At 35.6% G+C, this 14,084-nt stretch overlaps 1 protein-coding gene across 1 annotated transcript in view; it reads left to right on the top strand.

Annotated features, from left to right (window-relative positions):
* The window catches only part of NEB (nebulin), a gene marked incomplete in the record, with an annotated part of 137,086 nt that overhangs the window by 46,714 nt on the left and 76,288 nt on the right, over positions 1-14,084 (top strand). The window contains 16 exon segments of the mRNA XM_072419086.1: positions 526-630; positions 2,295-2,402; positions 3,581-3,892; positions 4,897-5,103; positions 5,696-5,800; positions 6,855-6,962; positions 8,256-8,567; positions 8,678-8,884; positions 9,222-9,326; positions 10,362-10,469; positions 11,047-11,358; positions 11,592-11,795; positions 12,274-12,378; positions 12,476-12,583; positions 12,841-13,152; positions 13,311-13,514. Coding sequence (XP_072275187.1) covers positions 526-630; positions 2,295-2,402; positions 3,581-3,892; positions 4,897-5,103; positions 5,696-5,800; positions 6,855-6,962; positions 8,256-8,567; positions 8,678-8,884; positions 9,222-9,326; positions 10,362-10,469; positions 11,047-11,358; positions 11,592-11,795; positions 12,274-12,378; positions 12,476-12,583; positions 12,841-13,152; positions 13,311-13,514 — 2,922 coding nt within the window.

Genomic DNA, 14,084 nt, shown 5'->3' with positions numbered 1-14,084 from the left:
TTGATTTGTTTCTTAAAGTGCTGGGACTTGATTGATGCCCTGTCTGTTGTCCGAGGTATAGCCCTTGTGATGTGCTAAATGTTTCTTTTAGCACCTCTCTAATGGGAGGAATGATTTGGTTTGATGGCAAAATGGTTGTAAATGACCTCTAACTGTTCCACCTAACAAACCAAACAGGTTACAAGACTCTGACTGTTTTCTGCACAAAGTGTTAGTTTCCAGCTCTGTGCTTCAGGTCTGCAGTGACTGACTATTTGCACTAGTATGTCCATTTACAGTGTTTTTTATCATATACATATATTGAACATTATGTGCAACCCTATACTGTTTTCATGGGTCACAGCTAAGGCAAGCTTTTCATAGTTGACAACCACACTGACTTCATGTATAATGTTTCCAATTTAAAGTTTTGAATTATACACTGTATAATACATAGCTAAAAATTAAAAATAACTACTTTGTGTGAAATAGGTGTTGCAGTTTTTAAGGATTTAAGAGTTATGTCAATTTTCTTTTCTTTCATAGAACTTGTATAAACAAGCTTGGGAGAAAGACAAGAGGACTATCCATGTCATGCCAGATACTCCAGATGTCCTTTTGGCTAAAGCCAATGCTTTCAATATTAGTGAGGTGAGTTTATATTTCCCAAATATGATGACTTCAAGCTATATTGGGCAAACTTTAATTTGATAGAAATTCCTCAATAGATACTATATATATATATATATATATATATATAAATATACAATATTGACCTTGGTAAATACCACCGTTGGAATCATTTCACTCCCAGTGGTATTAGGCAATACAATATTATGTTATAGTTCTGTAAAAGTTCTGCATATTACGCAAACTTTGAAAGCTATATTAGAGTGTTACAAATTTTTACCCACATTAAATCAACATGAATTTTAAATCCATTAAAGCAGATGTCTGGTAATTATGTGCAGGTTTTATTTTTGATATCATAACATATTCTCTTTTATCAGTAGTATCTAAAGTCAACATCAAAGAACAAGACATACATAATAATTAGATGACAGCTTTAATAGGCTCAAACTTTGCTGTAAAGAGGGATAATGAACATTAAAGCAAAGAAAAAAAATCTTTACAGGGCCTTGCTAAGTCACTGACTAAAAAAAAATTAAGAGATAAAATATAATAGATCTGACTTAAAAGTGACCATTACCTCAAAATGTGATCAAAGTAAGAATTTTGAATATATTATATGAAAGCTACATGTGTATAAAGGTAGTTTTGTTACAACAAAGTTTCTTGTCCAAGGCAAAATTCTCACATAGGGTCTGATTTTTTTAAAACTATCCAAAGCTGGAAAAGGTACACTTTCACCTGTGGATCTGAGAGATCCAGCAAACATGGAATGGATCTGGACCATAATTGAAAACATTTGTTTACAAATAGCAAATGACTTTTAAGAAATCCATTCCAGGTTTTCTGGATCACGAGGTTCACCAATAAAAGTGTATCTTCTCCAGTCTGGAAAGAGCTTTATTAAAACAGGCATATGGGGTAAACAGAAACAAGATTTTGGTTTGCCCATAATGGAAACACAATAGGTTTATTTTAAAAATGGCCCATGCAAATGCTTATCCCTATCTTACCTATGGACCCCTGCCACTTTATGTAGCTATTGGAAATAAATGGAAGCATCCAGTTCTTGATCAGTGTTGGCATTGTGTGACTCACTCCTGTTTCTCCCATTCAACAGGGGTGCTTGGTGATTGGCCCCTTAAGTACCCAATACTTTCACAAAGGGGTAGGGATTGAGTCCCTTGGAATGTGAAAGCAATTAATCCCAACTTGGTAGACAAGAAGCTGATGGTGAGGCTGCCATAAACATGAACCTAACACTTTATTGCAGAATAAACAAAATGGGGCTGATTTCCTAAAGAGATTTAGGCTGTTCACTTAGCAAAGTAAATTATTCCCTTGAAAGGGATATTTTAGCTAAGTGAATTGGGTAAACCTAAATAGCTCTTCCAAAGGGAATAATAAATTGTGTTCAGTGAACAGCCTACATTCTTTAGAGAAGCAATGTGAGGTAGGGGGGAAGAATTTTTACATCTCTCTATAGACTATACATTTTTGTTGCTGTTTAGCTTTTGTCAAACCTTACAAAGAAAAGTTCAGTTTTCCTGGTATTTTTTTTGCCACTAGTAGTTCTTTTATTTTTTCTTTATATTTGATCCAGCATGCCAGGTAATTAAAACTTGCATTGATTGTGAATGTAATGATTTTTAATTGTGTGTTTTATTTCATATATACATTTTTAGAAACAATACAGACAAGCCCTGGAAGAGTCCAAGAAAAAAGGCTATGACCTCAGAACTGATGCCATCTCCATCCGTGCTGCTAAAGCCTCCAGAGACATTGCTAGTGATGTAAGTAATTCTCTACTTTGCAGAGTGCAGAGGCTGCTATTTATTCTAGGATTTTGGTAAAATATGTAAGATCACCACAAAAGGAACCAGTCTGTCTGATCATAGATCTAATCATTTTCCAGTCACACATGTCAATAAAAATGGTGGAACGGTGCAGATGCAGTTCTTGTTATTGGTTACATCATGATGGCAGATTAAAATGCCACAACCAATGGGTCAACAAAGTGAATTTAAGATAACAACCGCACTATCATATAGACTATTACCACATCAATTCCTGTTTTATTCCTCTTCCAAGCAATGGCTCTTCATGAGAATCAATGCAGGAATGTACCAGTTAATTTTATTTTCTTTTATTCCGCACCTTTTAACGAAAATTATTTTTTTTCTTTGTAGTAAAGACTACCACCAAGTGGCCAATAAAAGATACTGTTGCAGATCAAGGCTATTAATCCCTGGACAATTCAATTTTTATTAATACAGACATTATTGTATTTTTCTTTAAGTTAATCTGTACCTAAATATTAACATAAACAATATATTAACAAACTTAATGGAATAGGCACTAAAATAAAAACAGAGGGGTTGTTATGCTAACCATTATGGTAGAAAATGCTGATTTAGGTTCCCTCTAATGTTGGTAGAATGGGAGAAGACCCAGGATTATGGATTTAGTCACAACATCTTTATGCAGGGATGGATCTGGGTTTAGAATGGGTAATAACCTTTCTGCAGTGGTCGAGTGTCAAACTGAATTGGTATATGTAACCAGTACCAAAGGGGATTTGGAGCAAAATGTTTTATGGGAAAGTGAAGCTTTTCTGCCCCACTATTACCCCCTTTTTTTACTCATCCAAAAGTTTGTAAACAAAATAAATATAATAGTTAATATACTATCAATAAAAAGTTAATGTTCTATCAAAGAAGTGTCCCCATTTAAGGGTTCCTCTTGTCATTTTCTGCTGATGACAACTATAAAAAATGATTTGCCTATCACTTTTTCATGATAAAGGGCATTAGGGTAAATGTAGAGGGTACATGTTCGTAGAAGTGATGTGGATAATATAATGTAAACCTGACATAAACTTTAAATCACATTTGTGTAAAGAATTGCAAAAACAAAGCAACAACAAACACGTTCCTAATATGTCATTTATTTATTTGTTTTAATTTCCCAGTATAAGTACAAGAAAGCCTATGAAACATCCAGAGGAAAAATGGTCGGATTCCGTAACCTTCAGGATGACCCTAAACTGGTGCACTTTATGAATGTGGCCAAGATGCAGAGCGACCGTGAGTACAAGAAAGAGTATGAAAATACCAAGACCAAGTACCACACTCCGGTCAGCATGTTTAGCGTCATGGCTGCAAAGGAGGCTCAGGCTATCGCTTCAAACATCAATTACAAGAATCTAATCCACAAGTACATCTTGCTGCCAGATGCCATGCAAATCCAGCTTGCCAGGAACAGGAACCAGATCCAGAGTGACGTAAGTTGCTGAATCTATTAGGTTATGTTCAGACTTGCATTAGGTTTAAGTGCAGTTACTGCATTTTCATTCCGGTGAACTGCTACCCCTGGGGAGACACTATATGTTGCTTCTACCCACAGCAGCCCCGTGGAGGATAAATGGGTGAGGCAGCGGATGGTACAATACCACTAACTGCCACTTGTTGAATCTGGAGAAGCTTTTTCTTTGTTATAATAATATTTATTATAAAGTGTATAAAGCGTATATATATATAGCGTGTAACATAAACATAAAGCATATATTAAGATTTAGTTTTGATTTGGAAACAGTATATTTTTTTTTGCCCATTAGTCAGCTATTTTTCTGTCCATGTCCTTAGATGCATCAGGAAGTGGACAGGTATCTCTCCAAAGTGAGTTAGATAGCTCTCCTTAGAAGTGGGTTACCATGCCTGGTGTTCCTTTGGAAAACCTGGTGTTCCTTTGGACTTTGGAAGAAGAATCTTTCATTTTAAGAATAGAATGTTCTCTTGTCAATGAACATTTGAAAAATATATTTCATGTTGTTTATATGATATAGCCAGTATAGGATGCAGCCTTTTTAAAAATATTCACTTTGAGAATAAAAGAGAAAAAAGCAGAACATGTATTCAGAAGAAAAAGTTGTCATAAAGATAAACACCTTTAAAGTTCCATCTGAACATCCACATAGATTCACAAAAATATTGTAAATGTTGAAAAATAATAGTTACACCCTAACCCTGCAGGGGGTTGAGCCTGAATATCATCTCTGACAACAACCTAGGATAAATCTAATAGGGCTTGTAAACCTTTACCTACTCTATACATAACTAAAGAAAATGTTTAGGGTAAAGTTGGCCTTTATATAATATTTGTAACATTACCCAGCTGCTTGAGGCAAAAAACCCACACACCAAGCTTTTGTACTGTATTATTAAAAGACAATGCATTGCATATGTGTATTTTGTAAAGTTTTAACTAATGTCCTAATCCAATCCACAGAATGAATACAAGCAAGACTACAATCAGTGGTACAAAGGAATGGGCTGGACCCCCCTGGGTTCTCTTGATGTCGAGAAGAGCAAGAAAGCTTCCGAAATTGCAAGTGATGCCAAATACCGCCATCATCCCAGCAAGTTCTCCTTTACCAAACAGATGGATTCCATGGATCTTGACTTAGCCAAACAGAATGCTATCACCATGAATAAAGTGAGTTATGACTACTGCCATTTATTAACACAGTGTGAACGTAGATGCCATTTTAACTATATTTTCGCTAACAGTTAAATGTGCACTTTTCATCTAAGAAAACCTAAATTTTTTTTGTGTTTTTATCCCTATTGATTTTTTATGTGTTTTTAGTTCTAGTAAATTTAAAATACTGCATATAAATGTACCACACGTATACCACATACCACATTTACAACTTTTAATCAGTGGTAAATGATTGTTTTATGATTTACGCTGTTCCCCTCTAGTAATACAAAAAAGAAACACTTTGTTAATGTAGAGGGTGTGGGATTCTTTTGGGCATATTAAAGTCAATTTAGGGTTGTATGTATGTGTGTTTTTTCCTCTTTTTTGTGTATTTAGGTGTTATGTATGTACGGTTGTCTTACATTTTCACTACCTGTATTGTATTACCCAATTCATTAGTACATGAAACTAATGAAGGTTATGTTTGTTTTGTCCAATACTATATAGCCCTTTTTAAGACTAGATTTAGATTGAAGTTAAGAATAGAGTTTAAATTAACATGTTTATTTGGTTCATATAATTAATATTGTTTTATATTTCTTAGCGCCTGTACGTTGATGCCTGGGAGAAGGATAAGACAAAGATCCATGTGATGCCAGACACACCAGACATCCTTCAGGCCAAACAGAACATGATCAATTTCAGTGAAGTGAGTAAAGTTGTTAACATTAAAATCTTTATATTGTCAGAATGCACTGCATGAAAACGGCCTGTCCATACCTTCAAGCTATTTTATATTGTGGTTTGCATTGAAACAATATGCTAAAATGATCTTGTCTTTAGCAATTATCATCAATTAGTTTAGGTTGTAGGTCCATTATTATGGAGAAGCAGACATTGGTGAAAATGTGATTTATTTGTTCCATCTTTCCACAATGTGAAGGCTGAAACCTAATTGGTCACTATTGGAAATACCTGAAGTAGCATGGCTTTCCCATTTCCCCCATGTTTTAAAGAATTAGTCTCTGAACTATAATCTTTCTTAGAATATACGAGAGCAAAAGGGTATGTGCAGACCTGCTGCTGAAAAATGGACTCCTTGAAGCCTAGACTGCATAGCTAGGCTTCCAGGATTTAAGGCAAAAAAAGCTTGAATTTGCAAAAGCCTGTACAAGCTTTATAGGCATTTGCAGGTCTATGGAGATGTTGGTATGGCCAAACAACCCTAGAAGCTACATGGGGCTTCTGAACAAATTCTTGTAAAAGCCCGCACAAAAAACAGACCCATTACCTCTCATTTAAACTATTTTTTACAAGACTTTTGTAAAAATTAGCAGGCTGTAAAAAAAGCTTGAAAAAAACATACCAGAACATACCATAATGCTTTGTAAGCAACAGCAGCATAATACATTCGTATACTTCTCTGATTTCGCCAAGAGTTTTCAGTAGTGTATACAGACATATTTTCAATGCCCTATGATAGAAGGTGAAATGTAGGATCAATTGACAAAAAGAACAGGCATGGCAGAACATTACCTAATTTGTTTTAGGTAGCGATAAGCAAAACGTTTTGCCTAGATTGGACAGATTTCATTATACTTAAATAAGCAATGTATTCATAACCTGATCCACTGAAAAAATCATTCTACTTTTTGTGAACAAAATTGTGGATCGTTTGGTTAAATTCTTCCATTGGGATATGATGTTAGCAACTGTAGACTTTTCACAGGCACAAATGAATTATTGCTTTTCTTCTGTTCTAGAAACTATACAAATCTGGATGGGAAGAGGCCATAAGAAAAGGCTATGATTTAAGACCAGATGCTATTTCAATTAAGGCCGCCAAAGCTTCTAGAGATATTGCCAGTGATGTAAGTATGACTGTACTGTTACTGTAATTTTTAATAAAATAAGGGTCACACAGATATTCACAGGCAATAGTTCATACATGCATAGCTTGACTATATAGGTGGTTGACCTAAATGCATGAGTTTATCAGTAGTTGATGAATAAGCAGGCACACCGTAATGTTGGTGGTTTAACCTAGGTGAGGGGTATAGTAATTGCACAATGTTTTCAAACTGAACATGATTGGAGTTACTGCCATAAATTAGAAAATCATTGAAGGAATTATCTAGATACAGCTGCATTAAGCAATCATTGCCATATAGATATTTGGCTAGTGTTAGAAAATCCATTCCTTCAAGAGATATGAATTAGCCCTTTGTTTTAAGGAGGTATGCATCCAATGACTTGATGGCATTTTATGTCTCCTACAGAGTTCCGTAAAATAACTTAACCAGCATTTTATCTTCACACTGTTGATTCTGTACCAGGGTCAAAACTAAAGCTACGTACACACTTCCAATTATTATCGTCGGAAAACGAACGATGAACGTTCCTGCACGATATATATGAACGATCGTATAGCACCGATCCTGCACATAGAGCTAACGACACGATCGTTCGTAGATATTGTACACACAATAGATAGGATCGTTTAAGCGATAGAGGAACTATGTGCACGACAGGAAAGTGAACGGACATTCGTTCATCACGCATGCTCAGACCATGGACGATCAACGAACGACCGTACACACGAACGATGTTCAACGATCGTCGTCCAATCGGATCCGCGGGTCCGGTCGTTCGTTTCCAACAACTTTCCTCGTTCGTCGGCGTCGTTGGTTACTTTTTTACGAACGATTTTTTGCCCAATCGATCGTTCGTCGTTCGATTGGAACGATAAAAATTGGAAGTGTGTACGCAGCTTAAGGCATTAAGCAAGCATTCATGTTTTCTTGCCTTGTCCCTAATGTAAAATAAACATTTTAAAAGCTACAGCAATACTCTTCTTTTAATGAGCATGGTAAGTTGGTAAATGTGAGAACTGCCGAAATCTCATTGCCCTGAGTTTATTCAAGCTTCTTGCAAATTTATATTTTGGTTTGAGTAAAAAGTACCTTTGAATTTTGACTTTTATGGGCTGACCTTTAAACAAAAAAATCATAGGCAATGATTTTGAGCATCAATAACTATTCATCACGACCCCTTGGTGAATTCAACCAGAATTATGTACAATGATTCATCTCTTGCAAAAAAAAATACAGATATTATTTGATATCTGCAAACACTTTTATGAATTCTTCTTTTTTCTATCTCAGTATAAATACAAAGCAGCGTACCGCAAGCAGCAAGGCCATCATATTGGGTTCCGCAGTCTCCAGGATGATCCTAAACTAGTGTTGTCCATGCATGTGGCCAAGATCCAGAGTGACCGAGAGTACAAGAAAGACTTTGAGAAGTGGAAGACAAAGTTCAACATGCCAGTAGACATGCTTGGCTTCCTACTGGCCAAAAAATGCCAGTCATTGGTCAGTGACATTGACTAGAAACGGCCCCTGCACAGCTGGACTTGTTTACCTGACCAGACAGCTTTTGTCCAAGCAAGAAAAGTCTATGAGATACAAAGTGATGTAAGTATTAAGTGTGAAAATATGTGTCTATCATTATGTCTTCTTAATGAATAATTGCTTTCTGAAAACCCAAAATATAGATTCTACATAGTTTCTCCTCCTTATTTCAGAATGTCTACAAGGCAGACTACAAGGAATTTATGAAGGGTGTAGGATGGATTCCTTTCGGATCCCAGGAAGCTGAAAAGAACAGAAAAGCCATGGACATCATTAGTGAGAAGAAATACCGCCAGCACCCAGACACCTTCCGCTTTACAAGCTTGCCTGACTCTATGGAGTTAGCTTTGGCTAAGAATAATGCTCAGATCATGAATCAAGTAAGTTACTTGTAAATGGAACATATTTGTTAAATCCTGTTATATACAGATGCTTTATATTTATGTGAAATATGTGAAAATTGTGGAAGTTTGTCACATTTACCTGGACTTGTAATTTTAATGTTAGAGGCACATTTATTTCATAGCTGTAAAACATTCAAGAAGTGGATTGGACAAGCTATAAAAAAAAACATTCTCAGCATTACAAAAACAAGTAAAGTGACTTGATAGTGATAGTGTGTTAGAATTATTCAGACCTCACAAAAAAAGTACTTGTAAATCGCATTCTAAGCTTCTAAAACAATTTTTTCATTTTGATATTTTTATTTTCTTGCAGAAACTTTACAAAGAAGCCTGGGAAAAGGATAAGAGACAAATCCACATCATGCCAGACACTCCTGAAATCCTCCAGGCAAAAGTGAACCTAGTCAATATCAGTGATGTAAGTGAAGATGTAGTAGTGTATGCATGAAATCACTATATTGTCACATCCTAGCAATGGAAAAAGAGTTAACTAATACTAGTCAGAGATATATAGAAGACAAAAGTTATTTTGTAGGCAAATCTGGTTGGCTGGTGATTGGAACACAGTTCCTGAAGGTTACCTGAGATAAGCACACCGTTGCACAGATATATGGTAGTTAAAAAATGTGAATGACAGCAGTCTGTCGTTCTTTTAAGCTTCACAGCACAATATTTCTTTAAACTCTGTACTGTCAGTAAAGTTGTGCGAATAAATTCAATACTCCAGAGATGAAATTCACTGTGTAGCCCAGGATAATAGAAAAAAACTGCTTTATAAAGGAACAATACAACATACTTAATGCATTTCAGAGTTGTTTTCCCAGTTAACAACTCTAAATACAATGATGGATGAATATTACACATAAAACTTCACTCTTAAAGTGCTCAGTAACTTTACAAGTATCCATGAATACATTCCAGACATTAATACATTACAGTAAATATATCATTGAATAAAATTACTTATTTTATTATTAAGAAAGCAGCCCTTGAGCTCCAGCCCAGTATCTGTGTCTAGACTAGAGCAAGATCTTATTGTAAAAAACACATGGGGTATATTCTGTTAACTTAATATGCTTTTAATTATGCATTCATCAGTCTCCCAGTGATCACTCAGTCATACTGTACACTTTCTGACAAGTCACAGAGTAAGATATAAAGTAGGAGCTTTTGAACTGCTTAAGACATGTGTATGGCTATCCAAAAACATACAGTCCACCAGGATTTACACAAGTGCATCATCATTAACATAACAAATATATTATATAATATACATCACTTGCATAACTGCATGCATCTAACAAAAAAAATTCCAATACCCAATATGCTGCTTCTAAACTGTCTGAATTTTAGAACTAAAACTAAGATGTAAAATACAGTATTATAGTTTGAACACCAAAATGTTCAATGTGCATACTATGTAAACTTTGTACCTATGAAATATACCTAACAGAAAATCTACAAGTCTGGCTATGAAGAGATCAAGAAGAAGGGCCATGACATGCGGGCTGATGCTATTCCTATCAAGGCTGCCAGATCCTCAAGAGATATTGCCAGCGATGTAAGTTTTTTTTTATTACTTTTTATATTGTTTGTGATAATAAATATGGTCCTAGGATGGCCTTTTTGATGAGAATGATCGCATGAGATTGTTCACCACTTTCTAGTTGTCTGTCAAGCCATACAATATCTGTATCTAGAACTGATCTACATGGTGTGTAATGCTTCTCATAGAATTAAAATAGTTTATTAAGAATCCAGAAATGAGTGCAGACTCACATGCAAATAATTTCTAGATTACACAGAAATAATATAGTTTGTATTCTTTTTCAGTAGTGTATATATTATTACATAATTCAAAATATCAAAATATTTAAAGCTTTTTTTTCCACTTTTACGTTTGGAACTCATTTTATAAGTTTAGAAGGTATTTTTTTATTATTTATTATTTTTTTATCATTATAGTATAAATTATATATATATATATATATATATATATATATATATATATAGCATTTTCCCAATTTCTGGGACTCCACTTTGAATAGACAAATCTTTTGGGCACATTTTAAAAATTAATATATATAAAAATATATTTTGTGTCTTTGATCCAATAAATGTTTTGCAATTTATTTCAGTACAAATACAAAGAAGCTTACCGAAAGCAGAAGGGCCACCATGTGGGATTCCGCAGCCTACAAGATGATCCTAAATCTGTATGGGCAATGCATGTTGCCAAGATCCAGAGTGACAGGGAGTACAAAAAGGAGTATGAAAAATGGAGGACCAAGTTCAATACCCCAGTTGATATGCTGGGAATATTGCTGGCCAAGAAATGCCAGACATTAGTCAGTGACATTGACTATAAACATTACCTTCACAAGTGGACCTGTCTTCCTGACCAGAATGATGTGGTACAGGCAAGAAAGATCTACGACATACAGAGTGATGTAAGTATCTGGTATATTGTCATTTCATAAAATAGTTCTTATAAAGACCAACAATAGATATGCAGCCAGCCATAGACATTTTATGTACCATTTCTATTGCTCTTTGTTTTACCTCCCATCTCTTACTTTTCCAAAAATGTACATTTTATGTGGGAGGGTAGGGCATTAAGTGTTTTCAATATCAATGTAATTACCATTTATGTAATAATGTAAAACCTCTTGTGTACCTAAAGATCATCTACAAGTCTGACCTGCAATGGCTTAAAGGAATCGGCTGGTCACCCTCTGGTTCCTTGGATGATGAGAAGAACAAGAGGGCATCACTCATCATGAGTGAAAAGAAGTATCGCCAACACCCAGACACATTACGTTTCACCAGTGTCCCTGACTCTATGGAAATGGTGCTGGCTAAATCCAATGCAGATATTATGAATAAGGTAGGTGGTAATTAATGATTGAAATGTGACAAAAGTCATTTTTAGATATCTGTGGAGTGTGGGGGCCATATTATCCAGTGTCATTTTACAATTTTCATTCCATCGACAGGCCACCCCTATTATCGATCCTTCTCCCTTCCTCTACACTTTGGAACATTAGATACCCCCACCAACCTTTGGTTGTTCTCACAACTCCCACTCCATTCTTTAGAGTAAAAGTAATATGGGGTGGAGAATGGGAGGCCATGGCATCCTCCAGCTTCTTGCATTTTTAGGTACTGTATTAGCAGAATGTCCCTGCTATATATTCTTCTCCTTGTGTGTTTACTTTTTAATTTATGCTTTTTCACCCCTTTGGGACCTCCACCTTCCACAGTACTTTTGGGTGGACTAACACATGCCTTTTGTACAGAGATTGTATACAAAGATATCAGATATTGGTGGTGCTGATGGCGATTCTTTACCAATTATTTTATAGCGCCTATATACTGAAGCATGGAACAAAGATAAGACTCAGATCCACATTATGCCTGACACACCGGAAGTCCTTCTGGCAAAACAGAATAAAATTAACTTGAGTGAGGTACGTTCTTGTCAAAATGTATAATTCTCTGTCATCTCATAACAATTTCAAAATGAAAAGAGGACAATATGACTAATTAAATATTGACTCTCCACAGAAATTGTACAAACTAGCCATGGAAGAGTCCAAGAAAAAAGGCTATGACCTCAGTCCTGATGCCATTTCCATAAAGGCTGCCAAGGCATCCCGTGATATCGCCAGTGATGTAAGTATGTTAAAGTACAATTGTCATTTAAAGTAATGACAAGTGGATAACACTTTTATAGTTTTAGGGCGTGTTTTTGTTTGTTGTTGGCGTTTTTGTCATATTTACACATACACAAATTTACTTTATGGATTGTTTGTTTATAAAATGAAGCATTGTCTCTACTTTTACCACTCCAGCCTGATGACCAGACATATTGCTTTAAGTGAAAATATTTTTCTACAAATTTACTAAAACTTTTAATCATTTATGTACAGTACAAATACAAAACAGCCTACAGGAAGCAGTTGGGACACCATGTTGGATTCCGCAGTATTCAGGACGATCCTAAGTTGGTATGGTCCATGCACGTGGCCAAGATCCAGAGTGACCGGGAGTACAAGAAAGACTTTGAAAAACAGAAGACCCATTATCAGACCCCTGTGGAAATGTTGTCTGTTCTGTTGGCCAAAAATTGCCAGAAACTTGTCACTGACATTGACTACCGCCACCATCTGCACCAATGGACATGTCTACCAGATCAGAATGATGTTATCCAGGCTAGAAATGCCTATGACCTCCAGAGTGATGTGAGTATTAATGTATAGGGTATATGTGCATAACAGAATTGAGTGATTGGAGATTTTAATGCTTTTTTAATTTTTTTCTTTTTTTTGTCTCTTAGTATTAAATTTTTCTAAAAATCAGACCTTGTACTTGATTTTATATTCCGTTTTCCTACCTGCAGAACCTATACAAATCAGATCTTGGGTGGCTAAAAGGCATTGGCTGGGTTCCTATCGGTTCTCTGGAAGTTGAGAAAACAAAGAGGGCTGGTGATATTCTAAGCGAGAAAAAGTACAGACAGCACCCTGACACTTTCAAATTCACCAGTGTTACCGACTCCCTGGAATTGAACCTGGCAAACGCCAATGCAGACATTATGAACAAGGTAAGGATAATTTTTGCTGTGTGTATCCATGAATTATAATAGTAGGGGACCAACATATCATTGCACCTTTAACTGAGTAAATTATCGGTCCATACCCAAGAGGACATTTTATTACTATGGTACCAAGAGAGGACTTGGGAGCCTTTGGTCTTGGGGGTAATGGACATTCTTGTTTTTTTTTTAATAGTAGTAGAGATTACTGTGGTCTGAAGAATGTGTACAATGAAAGGCTACCATTGTATCTTGTTAACTTGTGACAATGGTGAAAATTGTCCACCCTGTGTCACTGACTATATATCCAACGCTGATCAATGTCCAAATGGCAAAAAATCTTCATTTAGGACCTTGAGGAAATGCCTCACCGCCCCCTGCTCATTGCCTCCCTGCATGGTACTACTATTTTTAAACACATACCTATGGGGTCGGTATAGATAAATGCCAAATGATTAGAGATGTTGTAGAAAATATATACAAAGTATACATTTTATAAAACAGTTGTGTTAAAAATATATTCTCAGTATATGCATTGCAAAAATAACATTCTATAGGCAATGCACTAAGCTGAAACTT

The sequence above is a fragment of the Pyxicephalus adspersus genome, chromosome 7 (assembly GCF_032062135.1).
Source record: "Pyxicephalus adspersus chromosome 7, UCB_Pads_2.0, whole genome shotgun sequence".
Lineage (NCBI taxonomy): Eukaryota > Metazoa > Chordata > Amphibia > Anura > Pyxicephalidae > Pyxicephalus > Pyxicephalus adspersus.
This window is presented reverse-complemented; position numbering and strand designations above follow the sequence as displayed.